This window comes from Talpa occidentalis, unplaced genomic scaffold (assembly GCF_014898055.3).
Source record: "Talpa occidentalis isolate TD23 unplaced genomic scaffold, MPIMG_talOcc4v2.1 talOcc4.12, whole genome shotgun sequence".
Classification (NCBI taxonomy): Eukaryota; Metazoa; Chordata; class Mammalia; order Eulipotyphla; family Talpidae; genus Talpa; species Talpa occidentalis.
The window spans coordinates 61,667,496-61,688,487 of NW_023601212.1; the positions used below are offsets into that span (position 1 = coordinate 61,667,496).

Genomic DNA, 20,992 nt, shown 5'->3' on the forward strand with positions numbered 1-20,992 from the left:
TCTACCATTAATGCAGCCACAGGTTCAATCAGAAGCATCTGACATGACAGTATAAACACAAGAAATTAATCTCTTTCCTGTAATACATAAACTTTCTTACAAAGATTCAAGAACAAAAGTAGTTTGGAGAGTGATATTGTCCCCTACCTCCTGTTACTGGACACACTGCTTTGCTCTAGTAATGACATGATTATGGAATATATTAATTAGAAACTTTAAGATATTAGAAACTCACTACTACATCTTTTTTTCTTCTAAGAATCTGGATCTTGAGATTTTATTAGGTATATCTATAGTTGGTTTCAATGTTTCACTCAGTTGCTCAGGTAAAAATGGGATGTTTGGAGGTTTCAAGATAAGTACTTTGTGATACTATGGACTATCTAATGAAGTTTATAATTCCACAAACTACTTGGTGGAAATTATTTCATAGATCTTTAAAACAGCTGTTATAATGCTATAATAATCAAAACCACCATCTGTTTTTAAATCTTCAATACATTCAGGATTCAAAACAATTGTAATGTAATTAAAAACCAATTGTAATATGGTTCGTAAGGTCATATTAACCTATCTGAGCTTACATCCTTAAAAAATGTACATCCCACTAGGGGAATAAGTCTTTTATAAGTATATATATAATTTTTAAAGGCAAAAGTTTTCTGCATAAACTGGAACTCTCCCCCAAACTAATGAATGAAAAAGGAACATTTCAAAAGGTGCTATAATTTTTCCCAAGTAGGACATTTGTTTTTAAAACTACATTAAGTACAGTAAGACCATGAAAATCATCCCAAACTGAAGACCATCTATAATGTTCTTTTTTTTTTTTTAAAAAAGATTTATTTATTTATTTATACAAGCACTGGGTACAGTCAGAAGCGCGGGAGGGTGAGAGAATTCACCAGAGCCAGAGCAGGGAGCAGATCAGGCAGAAGGACCGAAGTACACTGCTAAGGGGAGCAGTGGGCGGCAGGAGAGGTCTGACACCATGTGGGACACTCCTCCGGTGGCCGGGGAGCAGCCGGGGATTGAACTGGCGCTGCAGAGGCTGTGGGCAGCTTCGCAACCCAGCGCTCAACCACTGCGCCTCCGGGGAGGCCCTATAATGTTCTCTTAACGCAAAGTGCTTTTCCTGTTTTCAAACATACTCTGATGCAATGCTATACATCAAAAAGATATTGCATAGCTATGCACAAGACTGGGTCTCTTCTTCCAGCAGCCCTCCATGCATAAATTAGTTGGCCTCACATATAACACAGATTAACCTCATAGATAAATGCTTATATGGAAATTTGCAAGGTCTTTTATGAATTCTGAGAATGATGAAATCTTCCTCACTAGTAATATTTCATAAATTATATTTTTAGAGGATACTTTGGCAGGAAGCATCATATACTTCCTTGAAAAGGTTACATCTTAGAAATACTGTTATTTATTTTTAAAACAGATTTATTTATGCATACAAGAAGTGGGTGTACGGCCAGAGATGCAGGGGGTGAGAGAATTCACCAGGGACAGAGTGGGGAATAGAACAGGCAGATCTATTGAAATACACTGCTGAGGGGAGCAGCAGGTGAGACAGGAGAGGTCTGCTGCGCCATGTGGGTAACCTCCCTGTGCTGCAGTAGTTGCAGATAGCTTCATAGTGCTGACCTTAACCCCTTGTGACACCAGGGAGGCCCCAGAAATACTGTTTTTTTTAAATGAGAAAAGATTACACAATGAAAGCATAATTAAATTGCTAGCTAGCTACTACTGATTCAACATCTGATAGTCTCATAGTGACACCAGCACTTAATCTGACAGGACATCTTTTCCTCCTGCACAAGTTTTCCATTTCTTCCTACAGAAGTAAATAAATAACCATTCTCAATAAGGATAGGGGAAAGGATTTGGCACACCAAATTTTTTAACATTTGAAAGTTGGAAGACTTCAACTCTCAAAGCACTTGCTATTATCATTAGGAGAAAACAAGATTTATTCCTTTCTCTTCCTTTTCCCCCAGCTATATACTAAGAAAGTGAGATTAAATGATCCTCAAATGCTTCTCAGCTCTATAAAATTCTATCTTCCTGAAGTTAACAAATAGAATGCAAAGGGAAAGAACGGAAAGAAAACAGAACAGATATTTATTCTTGAAAAGTGAGTTAAAAAAGCCCTTTGTAAGAGACCTTTAAATATATTTCTAATGGATACTTTTAAAAAAAGATTTATTTATTTATGCATACAAGGGCTAGGGTACAGGCCAGAGATGGGGTGTGTGTGTGTGAACATTCACCCGAGACAGCGGGGAACAGAACAGGCAGACTGAATGAAATACACTGCTTAGGGGAGCAGCAGGTGAGACAGGAGAGGTCTGCTGCACCATGTGTTTCTCTCTGGCCGACCGGGGATTGAACTTGTGCTGCAGAGGCTGCAGACTGCTTCATAGTGCGGTGCTTAACCCCTTGCGCCACCAGGGAGGCCCTCTAATAGATACTTTTGAAAATAATGACCATCATTTGAGTTTGATAGCCTCTGCTATTACACAGTGCTGTATTTAAATAGAGAACAGTTGACAAATTTTCCATTGTACCTGCCCTCCAAAACAAAGTTCACACACAAATAACTTTTAAAATATTTTCTGCCACAGCAAGTTAGCTAACTTTGGGGCGAGGCGGGTAGGAGGGATGGCCCGTTTTCCATCTGTCATTCAAGAAACTGGGCAAATGATGGGCTGTGCTGACTTTTAGCACAAATTTGAATTATAACACAGTTGCTCTGGGGAAGCGCTATTTACAACATGACTTATACCATCTTTTAATACACACTTTTAAAGAGTTTTGGAAGTAATTACATAATTGAAGCCTTACAACACAAATAGTTAGCTTCAGTATATATTTTTTAATTAAAAGAAATATCCAAATCATCAGAAACACTCCAGTTGTTTTTTAAAAGTGAGTTTTCACTATATATTGTGAAAAGATTTAATTTAGGCACAAAAATCACTAAATAAAATGTCAAATTTGTAGAATGTGAAAGAAAAAACTCTTACCAACTAGGTTAATAGGGTTAGTATGTATGAAATCAAGTCTTAGCAGCACAAGACAGGGTCTTAAACAGAAAAGTTAAGGACTTTCAGGGGAAAAACAAAAAAACTCAGCTCTGGCTATTTTTGCTTATTACATTACTGTACTAATAAATACAAATTTATTACTAGCTTTCTCTGAGTTAATTATTTGTCATGCAGCAGTATGTACTAGATAAAAATAGCCAAGCTCCTATCCAAACTTGCCACATCTCAGGATGATTACTTACATTATTAACCAAAGTATCCTCCATCTTTGCATTATTAGTAGACACAGTGTTAGGCAGAGAAGAAGAAGGTGTAGTATAGTCTGTTACAGACTCCTGTAGATTGGTAATAGAAAAAAAAAGGTTTAAACTGAATTAATGAATCACTTTCTAATGGAAGTCTACCAGGTGTAATGTGGTTTTGGAGGAAAGCAAGAGAGAACAGATCTTAAGACTCAATTCACTCAAATCTTCAGGACGAACAGGTATGAAAACAAGCATGAACCTACAACTGAAATAACATTTTAACTATTGCTGGGGTCTTGTACCATTTTTTTTCTGAATGCATGGAGTATCACTAGAAGGCTGTGATCAGTATAAAATATGACAGAGTTGGACATTACAGCATTTACTTACATACAGTGAGCTGTATGGTAATGAAAAGGGAAAAATGTTCAAATAACATCTTTCTTCTGAGAGTATATCCGACCGTGAACACCAAAAGATAAAAACAGGCTATTCCCATAAGAGTTAGTACCTGTAAGTCACTCAGTATGTCTTACTACAATGAGTATTTTTAAACTTAGGCATCTTTCATTCAAAGTGACCCTGAAATGTGAGCCAACTACGTCTGCTGGCGCTTAACCAGTGAACCAGTGATCTGTATCTATCCTGAAAGAAAACTGGCTATACTAGAGTTACTAAAACTTTGCCTCATTGCCTGACTTCACAATCTCATTAGTGAACAAGATGAGGCTCCACTGTAATTCTATTAACAAAATAAAACATAATATAAAGCAGTTAACAACCCCAATAAAAAATCATTCCAATCTCATGCAGACATTTTTTACTTTAAGCAACAACTCAAACAGTTGAGGGTTAATTTCCACAGAAAGAAATTCACTGTAAGGAATTTCTCTAGACTAAATATTCACACCATGACAAATGCTCTCTATAGAAACAATAACCCATCTAGTCTATAAAATTAGATTATATCTCTAGCAAACAAAAACAAGCACATAGTTCCTGTTTTCACCACTCATTTTAGACATGGTTTACATCAGTTTGAACGGTACCCACTGCAATGTTGCCTACCTTTGTATTACTGCCATATTCTGCAGATGACACTGAAATCATTGTTCCTATTTCTGTAGACATTTCTGAAACTGCTTTGGTTTCCTTCGTTGTCACAGGATCTGTACTCCTCACAGGAGCAGGGCTTGGTTTCTCTTGTCCTTCTGGCTCCACCTGTTGGGCATCTTTTACTTTTCTATTTTTTAACGAACGTTCCTTTCCAATAGGGCCAGGTTTATGTTCTTTGTTTTCTACTGGACTCAAATCTGGAAGCTAAATTCAATGTTTATGATAAAAATGACATCATGACAAATGCAGCAAAGACAGTCAATGCAAACTAGTTTAATTAAAAAACTATTCCCCATATATGCTAATGGATTTCATGCTATACACCCGAAACAGGAGCTGTACTCACCTTCTGGGCTTTGATAGGGCCTGCTCGTGGCTGCTTCTGCCGCTGTTCTTTAGGTTCAGGAATTTTGTCAGCAGTTTTGTCCGAAAGGACAGGAACGATTTCATTTTCATTCCCATTTGAAGCTGGAGCGCCAAACTGAATTGTATCAATTCCAAGTTCAACTCCACTTTCCTGACCATTCTTTGTTCCCTAGTAAGAGATCATTTAAAAATTGTTATCAAGGCAAACAATTCAAATTTGACTGAAAGATCTGAAGCAATCTACATATATTTTTAAATTTTTACAGCAATTTTACTGAGATGTAATTCACAAACCATGTAATTATCTCATTTAAAGTTTTAGTTTAATAAATTTCAATTTATTAATTGAATTAATCAAATTATTTATTAATTTAATTTAAATTTATTAAATTCAAATCTATTTATTTTAACATTTATCATTTTTAAATTTTTTAAAAGTATTTGCTTCCCCCCATCCCCTCAGATTGAGTCACCATAGAATTTCCTTCCCCAGGCTCCCATGCACTGAAGCAATCTACATATTTACCGACATTAAATGACTCTGTCTTAGGACAAAGTTTCCCTTCACAGCTATTGATCTATATTAGAAACCAACTGCTCAAATGACTATTAGACAAGACTTAACACTTTAAAAATTCTGATTCTTGTGAGTATGATCATGGGCAAACAAGAGCCTTAAGCTACTTAATCATTTAAAGCAAATATGAAAGCAAAAAATCACCCAAAGGCACTAACAGCAACAAATAAACAGAAAAATGAATGGGGGAAGAGAAGAAAGAGCAATACTAGTGTCACCTACTTCTAAGGTATAAGCTTTGAAATTAAAAAGAAATAATATACATTAAATTATTATCTTTTTAATGGATAGCAATTTTTTTTTAAAAAGATTTATTTATTTATTTATACAAGCACCGGGTACAGTCAGAAGCGTGGGAGGGTGAGAGAATTCACCAGAGCCAGAGCGGGGATCAGAGCAGGCAGAAGGACCAAAGTGCACTGCTGAGGGGAGCAGCGGGCGGCAGGAGAGGTCTGCGCACCATGTGGGACCCTCCTCCAGTGGCCGGGGAGCAGCCAGGAATCGAACCAGCACTGCAGAGGCTGCGGGCATCTTCGCAACCCAGCGCTCAACCGCTGCACCATCAGGGAGGCCCCATTAAATTATTTTTTAACTGGCAATGTACATGCACCTTAGGAATCCACTTACCAATCAAGTAATTAATGTTCTTTAGTTGAAAAGTCAGAGAAAGGGTCTTATAAAAATTAAAATATAGTTAAGCTACTTTAGCAGAAAGAGAAAAACCCTGAGGAGGTCACAATGAAAATAAACCTAAAAGATAGAGCTGTGTAAAATGCTTCTGGCACAGTATATTCCTAGTGTAAAGGTCAAGAAAAAAAAAAAGGCAGTAAAGGTGGAAGATACCAGTTAATAAGAACAATGGTAGAAGATGGACGAGCAGGTCAGAAAACACAGGGTTTTGTAAGCCAGATGATGTTTACAACAATTATGTCAGTTTTCCATAGAGGAACAAACAAAAAAACCCAAAACTAGGTACTAAGTTCAACTTCAGGCCTTGCTTCACTATTTTCTGTCAGTCTTTGCATCCCTGAACTTAGTGTGTCAATTACTATGTTACAGTTATAGCTGTAACAATGTCAGCTGTTATGAACAAGGTTTGTCATTTAGATTTATACTTGTATCTGAGTACTGAATTTTAAATACAGGTCAAGATTATTGATGTAACTTAGAATAAAAATCTATGTGCTTTAATCATTGTTGAAATTCAGTATAAATTTAGTAAATTCAGTATTAGAAGAACAAAATAGTGTGGTAATGAGCAAAAGCTATTAATTTTATGTACGAAAACAAGTAAGAACTCACAGTTAAATGTGAGTTATTTCACAGTTAAACAGTTAAATAATTAGGAAAACAGATTGACAGTTAACATGACTTTAGGGAAAGTTAATTTTAGGAAGATCAGCATAACCTTTGAAACAAAAAATGTTTATTAAACATACATACTACAAGGAAGGGCAATAAAACTTAGGCTAACCATTAAGAACTCTATTTTTCACTAGTCATTCAAGAAGAAATTCCATCAGGGGTTTCTTTTTAGCCTTTGAAATGAATTAAAAGGGTGCCAGTTAGACCAATTAAAAATTCAACCATGACAAATTCCAAAATCATGCACAATAGATATCCACCCCCAAAATGACTTTCTGTTCAGAAAACATAAAGAACATGAAGAAAAATGAGCCACCACTGAAAAATATGTTGCTCCTCTAACTGGCAGACGGTGAATATAAGCTTCCCGGTGGTATTGCAGGTAATAAGAGTGTCTGTAAGAAAAACCTATGGCCATGAGTGCTGAGAAATTATTATTCCTATACTTTAAGCTCAAATAAAATTTTACCCGGATCAAACATTTTAGTAAAATTATTAGTCAATGCACTTAGCCAAAACAGAGAATAAACTTCCCAGTCCATTCTTTATATTGGTATGAAAAATCCTATAATTTCTATATAAGAAATGCTCTCTACAATTAAGTATAATGCTAATACCAACAGGAAGGGGGGAAAAAAGCCGAGGATCTTAAATACTGCACCCAGTGACTTTTTTTTTTTTAAAGATATATGAACTGGGGTGTAGGCCAGAGGTGCAAGGTGTGAGAGGATTCACCAGAGATAGAGTGGGGAGCAGAACAGGCAGATTGCCTGAAATACACTGCTGAGGGGAGTAGCAGGCCAGACAGGAGAGGTCTGCTGCACCATATATGGGTTAGCTCCCTGGTGGGCCAGGGATCGAACTTGTGCTGCAGTGGTTGCTCTTAGCTTCCCTATCTTTCCTAAAGGCTTTACCCAATTCATTTCTGATTATCTTTCCAACATCTCTCCATTCCTTTACCCCATAAAAGAAATTCCTTAATCTTTCTCAAACATATCAGGCAAGCTACTATCTCAAGGTTTTTGTATTTGCTATTTTCTGAAATGAGAATTCACTTTTCCTCAGATATATGAATAGCATGTTCTTATCTCCTTCAAGTATTTAACTCAAATGTCACCTAAGTAAACTTTCCTGGCCATCCCACCCTATTTTAAACATCTCCATTCCGTTGGGAACTTTCTTATAGACCTTCCCTGCTTTGCTTTTTTCCCCAGCACTAACTAACCACCACTTAACATTCTGTATGTTAGTTCATTGCCCCCACTTTGAATGTAATCCCTGTGGGGAAAGGACTTTTCCTTCATTTTCAGCCCCATTTTGTAAGCCCAGAGGTTAGAGCAGTACATTGCAAGTTCTCAATGAATGAATGAACTGCTGGCCTAAATAAGTTTATTTACCAATGTTTACGGAACATATTTAAGAAACTATGTTGGTACAACCTCTTGCAAACTGTTTCTAAGTAATTGTACTGCTTAATTATCAACCTAAAAACAAGGCAGACACATCCAGAAAGCAGTAATTGCCCTTATTTTCTCTGTATCACAAGGACTTCTGAGAACAGAATAAAAAAAAATTTAACCATAACATATCTAAAGGTGAGAAACAGCTAATAAATGTAGAGATTCGTAGTATTAGCATCACTTGAGAACTTGTTTAAAATGTCTTCAGCCCCAAGTCAGACCTAATGGATCAGAGACTGGACACAGTTACCAAACAATTTATGCTAACAAGGACTCCAGATAGCTGTGGTACATGCTAAAATTTGAGAAAGTGTTCTAAAGAAAATCTGTCACATTAACCTCACAAAAGCCATTACAAAGTTATTCCTACCTCTGTTGAAGTAGCTGATCCAAATGATGTTAGGGGCTTATTCCAGGCACTGACTGAAGGTGGCTGTGGTGGACTAATGGGACCTACTGAAAAGGAGGAGGAAATGTGATCATTAAAATTTAGAAGCTCACAACAATTCCTACTCCATTTAACTCTTTCTCTTAATAGTTAAATAAAACTAAAACTTTACACATTACACATAAGGAGATTCTTACATAGCACACAGTAAGTGTAACTCTCCCCAAACATTGTGCATTTTTCTTTATCAACATAAAACTGTGTCCATAAAATGGTTTTTTTTTTTTTAAATTTTTTAAAAAAGATTTATTTATACAAGCACTGGTTATAGCCAGAAGCGCGGGAGGGTGAGAGAATTCACCAGAGCCAGAGCAGAGAGTAGAACAGGCAGACTGATGAAATACACTGCTGAGGGGAGCAGCAGGCACAACAGGAGAGGTCTGCGCGCTGTGTGGGACCCTCGCTGGAGGCCAGGGATTGAACCGGCGCTGCAGAGGCTGCAGGCAGCTTCGCAGCCCAGCGCTCAACCGCTGCGCCACCAGGGGAGGCCCCCTGTTTTTTTTTTTAAAAAAAGCATACACGTTTGCTTTAGAAACAAAGGTTTTTAAGAAAGGAAACTAAGAGAACATCTCTATTACTATTTCCTACTAAAAAAAGATGATTAAGAAAAGTAATGAGCATACAAAAATGAAAAGCACCCCAGTCTTCCCAAGCCATCCCCTAGTCCTTGCTTCTCTATTGCACACTCACATTTCTTAGAGATGTCATTCAGCACAGCTGGGGGGGCCACCTTGTTATCCCATAATTCGGTTGTAAGAGTGCCATGTGACTGTGAACTCTGAAGGGACTTTCCTGTGGCTGGATAATCTGTGCCATTAGGTGTTTGAGCTGAAGGTAGTCTAATGGAAGCCGGTGGCTGTTTTGAAGATTGTGTTGTAGTCTGTAGAGGACTCTGGGCTGGTTTGTGAGTCTGTCCCTGAGTGTGGGCTGGGGTAGTGGGAGCTGAGGTAGGAACAGGGGATGGGATCGGGGCTGTGGCTGAAGATGGGATTGAGGGTGGGATAGAAGCTGGGGCAGTTGAGGCTGGAGCAGGTGGGACCGAGGCAAGGGCAGTTGGGGCTGAGACAGCTGGGGTGGTTGGAGCTGAGACAGTCAGGGCTGGAGCTGGAGCTGAAGTTGGAACCAGGGCTGAGGCAAGAATGGGCGCAGAGGCTGGGGTTGAAGCTGAAGCAAGGATGGGGGTTGGAGCTGGAACTGACGAAGGGGTTGTGGCAGGAGCTGAGGTGGAGGCTGGCAATGGAGTTGAGGTGGAGGTTGAAACTGGTACTGAGGTGGAGGCTATAACAGGAGCTGTGCCTGAGGCTAGAACTGGAGCTGACGGTGATGTTAGAACTGGAACAGGAGTTGAGGCTGGGGCTGGGGCTGAGGTTGAGGTTGAAGGTGGAGTAGAAGTTGAGGTCAAAGCTGGTGCTGACGCTGGAGACTGAGTTTGCTGGATCCCTGTAACCTGTTTTTTGGCAAATCTTGGTGGAAGCTTAGAAGTTTGACTTCTTCCTTTTTCACTTGCATTCTTTTTGTTCCAGACCTTTAAAAATTAGTAGAAATCATTTTATCAGTAATACAGCTGGAAGCAAGAATTCATAAATACAATATCTAACAAAATTACTGACTGCCATATTAGCACCTTTGATTTTCACAGTTTAAGTATTTGAAAGACCAAAAAATATCACGGCTGCTAATGAGATTTACAATTATGATACACAAACATGCTTTTGGGGGAAAAAGACAAACACATTATACTTTCTAGATCTACTAGTCCATAGTCTCTTGTCCACAATTCGGAAATTCAAAAAAACTTAACAAGTTTGCAGGAAACTGATTTGGCAGCAAAATCTAAATGGATCTGACACCCTCCTACCTCACTCTCCAAAAAAAACGGAAACAAAAAAACAAACAAAATAAACGGTTTGCTGACTTAACTCATGTTTGCCTCAGAAACATTAATTCTGGAAGTGTTGCTGGGTTTTTTGCTATATATATATACATAGCTAATTTTATCTTTAGAAAATTAATAATAATTGACCTATGAAAAAAATATCTAGCCCTGAGCATTATAATATTCAGTTGAACTCAAAACTACCACCTATATAGGATTTTTACAGAATTTCCTATTATCCAAGAGTTCTATTCATTTTTATTGTGTCAGCACTTAGCAAAATGGGTGTTTGTCACGATTTAAATGGAAAAGCTTATCTTGATTCATATTGTGTACTTAAGTGAACTAATTTAGATTTCAAAATTTTGTTTTTGTAGGTCCAGAATCTACAATCTATTGGATCATAGTAGTTGTATTCATTGGTTTTCCAAGCTAATTTAAAATTAACTTGCCATAAATTAAGGTAGGGTACATAAGATGATCATTAGTAAAACCAAAAATATGTTGTTGAATTAAATATGGCCTAAATGTAGTGGTTAATAGAAGGCAAGGGGAAAGTGGAGTCGGCAAACTGGATAAAGAGGATCGATTTTACAGTAAAGGGTATAATTGGATTTTTAGTGGTTATATACTTAATATATATGCAGATTTTGACTTATAATGATGCAAACCTGAAATTTATGTTATAATGCAATGTTACTACAATGAAACATTAAAAATAGAGATGGTCCAATCTAAGGCAAATAATGAGTCACAGCATTTATATTGTACTTAAGACTTACCCCAATTCTGGTTAAATAGTTTAAAGTTGTGAAAATTCAAGTCATTCTCAATAGATGAGTAATAAATACAGCCTTGACTATATAAGTACGTAGAAAGCTTGACCATTAGCTAATATTTTCTCTAACAATCTAATTAACTTGCAATAAATGAAAACACTAAACCTGTATGATCTGTTCTTCCTTTTTCCGACGTTCCTCATCCTGTAACCGTTTTTGTTGTTTTTTGGATACCACCTCAGTAAAACCATCATCATTCAGATTTGACTGAGGATCTTCAACCACTGTTACTTCGGGATGGTCATCAATTATAACAACACCTGTGGGTAAGAAAAAGATCTAAAATGATTTTTTTCTATCACCTGAAAATATAAATAGAAATTTTTGTTCTGGTAGTGTTTTTTCCTAATAAAAGGAGACAAGCCAAAGATCCTATAACTTGGAGCATAACCTATTTCCCATTCTATAAGATGGCTATTCAATAGTAAGAGCTGAAAAGATCTCATAAACAAGGTGCAAGATAAAAGCCCTAAAGCCATCTATTTTGAATGATATATACTTTTCCCCTCTTGGGCAATATAGTGACAAGTATACTGACAAAAAATTTTTTTGATTAAGTAGTCTGATTTAATTAAACATAATCAAAATTATCCAGTACCTTAGTTAAATCACTTAATCTTACCTCTCTGAGCCTCACCTCTGTACTATGCTGTAAAGATCTACATAGTATTTTACCCTACCTTTTTTTTTTTAAATTATGTCTGATGTGCAGACAAATGATATATATGTGAAAGTTCCATCAGAACATAATGTGAAGTAAACGGACAAACATAATAGTAACCTAATAACAGGGTGAATAATTCAAGATACATTTTCAGCTCATTGTCCAAATAATACTTATTTTGGCTACCCTGTTAAGATTATCATACATCATAGTGGGTATTAAGAAATCTAGATTAAATATTTCAAAGAAAATTGAAAACAGTTGAGGCAATGTGATTTCTGGTTGTAGTTATGTTTACATAATAAAACGATGAAGCAATTCAAATAAATTATTTTCATTTTGTAAACTATGATATAGTTAATGGGGAACATACATAAATTTATTTGGTAATAAGTATGCAGATTCAAGATGTACTTTTTTTTATAAGATATTAAATCATATACTAATTACACATGATAATGGGTGATACACAAGCTTCATTCCCACATGTGATTTTTATCTGTTATCATAATTCAATCTAGACATATTGCATAGGATGTGCCAACTATCATTAATAATTGAAGAAACTGCACCACTTTGCTTGTGTGATCCTTTTAATGGGGAACTCCAACTCTTTTTTTTTTTAAAAGATTTGTTCTTCTATGCATACAAGAGCTGGGGTACAGACCAGAGATGTAGGGGTGTGAGAAGACTCAGCAGAGAGAGAGTGGGGAGCAGAACAGGTGGACTGACTGAAATACACTGCTGAGGGGAACAGCGGGTGAGACAGGAGAGGTCTGCTGTGCCATGTGGGTCACTTCCCTGGTCGGGGATCGAACTTGTGCTGCAGTGGCTGCGGATAGCTACACAGTGCTGTTATTAACCCCTTGCGCCACCAGGGAGACCCCAGAACTCCAACACTTAACACAGTAATTATCAAGTCAACTACACCAAGACTTCTCAAAACAATGCCTTCATCACCCAAGCAGGTTATAAATAAATTTCAAATAGAAACTGGCAGATGGTGATGACTTGTGAGCCATGGCAAGACCCTTCAATTAGGGAGTGATTCATAGGGAATCTACCTGCAAATGATTTTTTAAAATACTGTTTTTCCAATAAAAACTTGATTTTAAAGGGGGAAAAACAACTGATTTTGATTTAAGTACATACTTCTATTGGTATTTAAAATTGTTTAATAAATTAACTCAATAAAATGGAACATAGCTCATTTCAATGAAAGGTCTTTGCCAAACATTTCAAGGAATGTCATGTACTTCATTACTTCAGACTGGTGGGAAAATTTTTTATAATTCTAAATTCATCTCAGTTTTTCACTTAATAGTTTATCTTCATAGCCATACCATCACTCATTTAAATTTCCTTGCCAAGGAACTTCTTTAAGAGCACTGGGAAGGGTTACTTCATTCAACAACACACAGTTATGGAAATTTGAACAGTAACTTGTCTTCAACACGTCGTTCTTGCCCGGTGCTTTGTAATATTTTGGGTTGAAGAGGTATGACTTCACCCATGTTACTAGGAAAACTACCTTAAGATGACTAACTCTTGAATTTTAATGAGTTAAAATGAATAGCTCAATCTCCATCTTAATTTTGAAACAACAATGCTCTTGCCACCTTATGTCTTAACCCAACAAAAAAACTATGGGAAGATTTCTATTTTAAAAGTTTTTTAAAAGAAGGAAAACTGGTAATAAAGAGTTGGGAAAGGGCCTCCCCAGTGGTGCGGCGGTTGAGTGCTGGGCTGCGAAGCTCTGCAGTGCCGGTTTGATCCCCGGCTGCCGGGCGAGGGTCCCACACAGCGCGCAGACCTCTCCTGCCACCCGCTGCTCCCCTCAGCAGTGTACTTCGTCACTCTGCCTGTTCTGCTCTCCTCTCTGGCTCTGGTGAATTTTCTCACCCTCCCGCACTTCTGACTGTACCCAGTGCTTATATAAATAAATCTTAAAAAAAAAAAAAAAAAAAAAGAGTTGGGAAAGAAAAATCTGTCATGCCCTGGGATTTTTCATAATTTTTACTTGTCACTTTCCAAATGTGATGTTTAGGTGGATGCTAGTCCCTCTATCTCATGGACGAACATAAAGTTGGCATTTACGCTTTCTATGGATTTTATTTCAGTCGATCTCTCTAATTTAGGGCATTTCACCTTCAGTACTATTAATCTTGTGGGTTGGTTGTCCATTCTGTGCATTGTAGGGTGATTACAAGCATCCCTGGCTTTCATCCAATGCATGGCTTAATAAATCTTTCAATTTTACTCATTTCCAGCTTAAGTTTCATCTGAATGGGAAACAGCACATTTTTACATGCATCTCCTTATAGACAATCCTTGTTAACATCCTCATCAAATATCTTATTTTGTTATCCTAAGCATTTGACAGTCTAAGACTTCAGGGCTTTCTGAAAGTATTCATCTACAGCAAAACTGCTTCCCGAGCTATTCTATTCACCATACCTTAGACACCAATTTTATCAAGGTCATAACTCACTGAGTTTAACATTTCCTTCTTTAATTTTTTAAAGAAACAGTATTTGTAAAGATATAATTTAGCATCTTCATTTGGTTTTGTGTGCCTTCCCACCCACACCTGTTAGGCAAGGTAAAGTACTTAATTTTCTCCTATTTTACAAAGAACAGTAAAACTCTGTGGACTATCTTTAAGAAAATTTGTCAAGCACTGAAGGCTATTATAAAGTTGCTGCTATTTTAGTTTAGTTTAAATCAGTGGTTCATAATCAGTCCCTATTGTCACCTTGTTGGTCCAATTCTTTCCTTCCATGATGACATTTTTGTTACTAGCACCTATTAAAATATATCAAACACACAGACAGATGAAATCAAAGACATACTTGCGTAATTGTTGAGATCAAATTGTGAGAGCGCATCTACTTTCTCTTTGGGTTTTTTAGGACCTGGTTTGGGGTCTTCTCTTTTTTTCCCAGCAGAATCTTTGGAGTTCTTTTGTCCTGTACTATTAGGTGTTCCTTCCTGATGGTGAGCAGAGTTGCCATTGGCAGGATCAACATTAGCTGTACCTGCAGATTGGTCATCAAATGGCCTACAAAATAATAAATCAAGGTATTACAACTTCCGCATACCTGAAGAAAAGCAAAATGCTTACTGGCAATGTTGAAGGTACAATGAAAGAAAAAATAGCATTGGGATAGAAGACACTAACTCTAAACCATCAAGTCTTACTATTATTGTTGAGTACAACTTCATTAAAACTGAACTTCCCAAAAAAGGAGATAGATTAGCCCCTTAGAGAACTTTTCAGCAATTAAATTCCAGATTTTGGTTATTCCCCAAAGGTTCTGGTTGTAGCTCTTTTGTTCTGTGTTCAAGTTGTCCATTATGTTCAAGTTAATCAACATCATTTTTAAAAAAAAATATTATTTTATTGATTTATGCATATTAAGAGCTGAGGTATAGGTCAGAGGTGTGGGGGCTAAGAATAATCACCAGAGACAGGGTGGAGAGCAGAACAGGCAAATCTACTGAAAAACACTGCTGAGGGGAGCACTGGGCAGGACAGGAGAGGTCTGCTGTGCCATGTGGGTAGCACCCTGGCAGGGGATAGGACTCATGTCACAGTGGTTGGCTATAATAGCTTGGCAGTGCTGAGGCTTTAACCCCTGCATCAACAGGGAGGCCCGAACTTGTTTCTTTAAAGAACACTTTTCTATGATTTTGCTTGGTAAATTAGGAACTTTTATATAGTTTTGTTCTTGCAGCCTGCCTTTAAATTATACATAAAAACCCCAGTACTTGTATGAATAAAAAAAAAATAGATCTTTAAAAGAAAATCTTAAGTTGATCATTATAAAGGTCATCATCACTATTTTCAAGTTTAGAATGCTGAGACCCAGACAGTTCGAACCTGTTTTGAAGGGTCTACCACAATAACAACTGAATCCCTTCCACAAGAGGGCAGCATATGACAAGTCTTAAAACAGCATGTGTATTTTTTAAGTTCAATTAGATCTATACATTAACACAAATATAGAAGTCATTTTGAACATGCTAACAATTCACTTTATAAACCAAATGCATTTCTACAGTTTATGTTTCCTAATAGACTAATAAAAGTAGACCAATTCTACTTTTGGGTTCATTTTATAAAAATTTCCTGGTGAATGAATTCAAGACCATGGAAAAGGATTTACTAATAGATTTTCATATTAGCTTCTAGTATCAGTAGAGATAAAAGTTTACCAAGTACCTGACACAAAAAAGAATCTCAAATATACAAAAGACTGAATTCATTTTTTTCTAAATGGGATTTGCACATAACATTGATTTTAATTACAATTAGCAACTGCTTTATCTGCACTCACTCATCACTTTCTATATCATAAAAAAAGATTACAATTTCCCTTGAGTATTATTACTTGAAATTCTAACCGTTCACTTATCAACTGTGTTTCTATTATAATCATATATATTATCCTGATTCTTTAAACTTTTAACATTTTCCTGCAACTTTGTCTTAATTATCAGAAATCAAAAATACTTTTGCTTATAGATGTAGCAACCTGAAGTACTAAGTATATGTAATTAACCAATATAGATTAATATATTGCTTGAATAAATTTCTTATCAACTCAGGAAACCGGAAACTTGCTCAAAAGAGAGGGCACACCATAATACTATTTGCTCACTATATTGTGTTCAACATTTCACAAATACTATGCCAGTAATCTTATAAGAGAATAAATTATCTGTTTATAAATTTATTTTTATTGGTACTATTACTTTCCATTTTACTAGTGAGGCAACAGAGAATTTATACAACTTGTTAAGTACCACACCTAGATTTAAAACTAGGCTTATAATTAATTAATTTTTCCTCACACTAAGGAACTCTGTAATAGTATAATCAATAAAAACAGACTGACCAAGTTTAGTACAACTTAGAAAAATTCTTTTAAAAAAACACATAGTATTTGTTATAGCTGGTCTTGGTGGTTGGGTGGGGTTTGCAACTTGAAAGGAGGAAGTAATTTATCCTTAAGGTTAAACATTCACTCTGTAAAGTGATAATGTATATGGTTACAACATAGTAATTTAACTTTTAGAAGACATCTGTGAGCACCAGAACTTTGTGAAAGAGAAACCAGAAAAGATGGTTACTCTATCAGCAATAAAATGACCTATAAATGAAGGACATCATGCAGGTCCTTCCTGAGGTATGGAGATTTCCCCAAAGCTACACATTCTTAAGTGGGCTCTTTTTCAAAGTGTAATGTAGCAGGCAGACTCCTGAGACACATTAACCCCTCTTCCTGAAGCACTTGTTACCTTTCAAAAACAGAGGAAAGATTTTGGGGAGAACAGTGCCTTGGTCCTTGAGACTGGCTCCTTTGCATAGTTCAACCAAGAAGTGTACTTTCAGCTTTTTAAAAGGTACTAAAAGCAATTACATGTAAAATAAAGTACTCACCCTCTCTTTCCACTTTTTGATGGTGGTCCACTTCTCCTTTCATTCCGAGGACCTGAGAAATTCCTTCCGGATTTGGGCGGTCCACTGTTGCCACGTCGGTTCTGACGATCTACACCAGGTCTCTGACTAGAAAAACTTCTCTTGGCTATTTCCCTCTTTGTGGGTAAAACATTCTCTCCAGCCTTTACAACTGCTTGTGTATTCAAATCGGCATTTTTTTTTTCATCCCTTTCTCGTCTCTCATTGAAATCACTGCTTTCAGAAGCTGTTTCCCATTCTTCATTTGCCTGATCTGAAGAGTTCTGATTTGATAAGTCTGGAGTCTTATTCCCAGAAATATCCCCAGTAGTATTAACTGGTTCTGGAACCACATTGTTTACTGTACCATTTGTGGGCACTGCTACCTCACTGGTTTTTGAAGCAGCCTCTCTTTCTCTTAGTCTTCTAAATCGAGGAGGCTTATCTTGCCGTGGTGGTCGAGTAGGACGTTGTCTTCGGGGCCTTTCTCTGGTTGGGTCAAACTTTCGTTCAAACTTTGGGGGTCGTTTATCTGCTGGTATAGGAATAAACTGCTCGTGTCTCCTTGGTGGCTCGCCATCCTCTGTTTTAGGAGCTTCGGTCTGCCTTGGGTTCCACTGATTGTCCCGATAAGCGGGTCTCCGTAAAGTGGAAGGGCGTGTTGGGCGACCTCCAGGATCTCTTCCACCACGTCTGAATGTTCCCCCTCTGCCTCGCCTGGTAGGCTCTCCTTTAGGAAGGAAGCCTGGTTTAGATTTATCATCATCCCGTACATACGGTTTTTCTAGAGCTCTATTATCTACTCGGACATGATTTTCAGGCTTGAAAGAAGACTGAGGCTTTACAGATTTTTTGTTTTCAGACCGTTCCTCTCTTTTGGAAAGTTTACCTTTGCTTAAACTATCCCTGTCACTTGCGCTTTCATGAATTTCACTGTCTGTATCAGTCTCCGAACCTCGCTGTCTTCTTCTTTTGGGAACAACTTCAAAATCGGAGCTCTCACTTCGGGTTTCACTTTCTTCTCTCTGTCTGAGTGGTCCTGGGGGAACGTGCTCTGTTCGGGGCTTATTGTCTCTGTACTGAGGATAATCTCGAGTATGCCCTCTGCCCCCCCGGCCACGCCCCCCATAAGAGCCTCTGTAGCTTCGGCCCCTGGAGTAATATTCACCTCGACCCCGACCCCTATATCCTTGATCTGGAAACCAATCTCTATCTCTAGCTTCTCTCCAATAGGTCCTAGGGGGTAAGGTTGATTCTTTTTTAATTGCTGGTCTTGAATCTGGTCGAGGTCTCTCTGTAACAAGATCTTTGCTGATGACTTTCTCAGGTTGTTTTTCTTCTTTGACTGTTGGTGCTGTGACAGTCTGTTGGTTTACAATTTTAGCTCCAGGTTCTACCTCAGTATTACTTACAGGTTCCAAGGACTTCTCAGTATCTTGAGGTGGCTTTTGTGCCAATGATGTAGTTTCTGTTGAAGGAGGCTTTTCTACTTCTGGTTGAGGTGGTGGTGGAACTGACTGTGGCTGGACTGGTACTGCAGGCGGTAAGGCTGGAGGAAGAGGATCCTTCTTTTCTATCTTTTCAGGTTTCACAACTTTTTCAGTGACCTTTTCTGCCTTTTCTCCTTCTTTCTCCTTCCTTTGCTCTCGTTCCTCTTTCATATCTCGTAGTATAGGTTTTTTAATGGGACCTGATCTTCTCACAGGCCTATCATTACCATCTTCTCTTCTGTTGGAGCCTGGTCTTGGACCCCACCGAGTTTCCGATTTAGATTTATACATTTTTTCAGGTTTTGGTCCTTCTGAAGATCTTATGAAGCTATCCTTTTTTGGTTTTTCCTCTGATCTTTCTGTTGGTTCTTTAGATTCGAAGCATCTGCTGGTCACTTTAGGAATGCTTGCTGAGGGATCATTTCTCTGCTCCTCTGATTTTTGAGTATGGTTAGAACCATGGGAAACACTTCTTTTCCTGACAGGCTGACTTTCTCCAGCTGAAATCCGTTCTTCTTGAGGAGTGGAGACAGTCTTTTGATCAGGTATATCAAAACAAGTAGACTGATTATTTGTGTCAGTATGGTGAGGTCTAATGTCTTCCACAGATCTGCTTAAAAACTTTTGCACTTCTGTCTCACTTGATTCTCTGACAAAGTCTGGTTTTGGATGAGCCTCTAATTGATTATGTTCTACAGGATAAGCAGCAGTAACCTGCTCCTGATCCAATGGGGCTTCAGGCCTATGAGGAGTTAAAGGGAGAACCATCAAGGCAAAATCTTTCTAATGTTAGTGTACAGCAAAATAACACCTCTAATTTTAAAATATAAAAGGGATCCAGATCATAAACAGCATCTTTATGTCTCGATAAAAAGTTTAGTTCAGCATCTCTCACCACGACCAAGAGGGATAAACAATTTAAATGTATTCTGACCAAAAAAAAAAGGGGGGGGGGGTGTTTAGGAAAATGTGTTATATAATCACACATAACAAGGATATGTTCTGAGAAATGGGTTATTGGGCGATTTCATGGTTGTACAAAAGTCATAGAGTATGATGACAAATTTAGATATAGCCTACTATAGACAATGGTTACATGGTTTAACCTGCTGGGACCACTGTCATATACACAGTCCGCTGTTTCCCAAAATGCCATTAAACAATGCATGAACATATACACACACACACACACACACATGCTTTCTTTTCACTGTAATAGTCTATGTGGTAGTCTGTTAATAATTACCTTACATCCTCAGGTTCTTCTGTTGCCTTGGGAGTAGTATTCTGCTGAGGCTCAGTATGAGAATAGGGATCTGACCCCCAAATCATACGAGGCTCAGAGAGAGAAACTGCATGATCTCTTGCAGATCGAGTTATATGCTCAAATGACTCAGAACTATTTGGTGACCCTTCCATTTGGTCTCTTCTCATTAATGGTTTTGGAGGAATCATCCCTGTAACAAAAGTTCAGAAAAAGATAGTAATGAAAAACTAAAGAAACAAAATCACCATAGACAAAGAATCTAGGTCATTAAACAGTGGATGGAATTCTCTATTTTTAAGCTAACAAAATACTTTTTTGCCAAATAAAACTGGTCAACTCAATGAACAATGAATGGAGATTATATAAGGTATTTCTGTGACTGAGATCTTACAGTTGCTGTTAAACACATTAAGAACTGAGGAAGGAAATCAAGGAATCACAAGAGCCTATTTTGTTTAAAACATAATGCTTTGGGTAAGCACTGTGACAAACATAATGAGGATTATATAAACCATAAAATAGTTCCTATAGTTAAATTCCATTAATTTAATTTAGTCAATCACTATACTCTAAGTTTCCTTCTTAAAATTTAAAATTTCAGTGTACATTTTAAGATGAAGATGTAATTTTTATTTTTAAAGACTGATTTATTTATGCATACAAGAACTGGGGTACAGGCCAGAGGTGTGCGGGGTAAGAGGATTCACCAGAGAGAGTGGGGAGCAGAACAGGCAGACTGACTGAAATACACTGCTG

The 20,992-nt window shown here is 37.4% G+C and overlaps 1 protein-coding gene across 12 annotated transcripts in view; it reads right to left on the bottom strand.

Annotated features, from left to right (window-relative positions):
- PRRC2C (proline rich coiled-coil 2C) overlaps positions 1-20,992 on the bottom strand; it is an 87,288-nt gene that overhangs the window by 19,945 nt on the left and 46,351 nt on the right. For 9 of the 12 annotated variants that reach the window (XM_037506491.2, XM_037506494.2, XM_037506493.2 and 6 more), the window contains exons 15-23: positions 20,216-20,426; positions 17,462-19,711; positions 14,868-15,076; positions 11,457-11,611; positions 9,327-10,161; positions 8,559-8,644; positions 4,767-4,955; positions 4,373-4,624; positions 3,302-3,394 (exon numbers count right to left, since the gene is read on the bottom strand). In XM_037506491.2, the coding sequence (XP_037362388.1) occupies positions 3,302-3,394; positions 4,373-4,624; positions 4,767-4,955; positions 8,559-8,644; positions 9,327-10,161; positions 11,457-11,611; positions 14,868-15,076; positions 17,462-19,711; positions 20,216-20,426 (4,280 nt within the window). The remainder of the gene's footprint in view (positions 1-3,301; positions 3,395-4,372; positions 4,625-4,766; positions 4,956-8,558; positions 8,645-9,326; positions 10,162-11,456; positions 11,612-14,867; positions 15,077-17,461; positions 19,712-20,215; positions 20,427-20,992) is intronic. The other 3 variants (XM_037506495.2, XM_037506496.2, XM_037506492.2) reach the window with 2 other exon arrangements.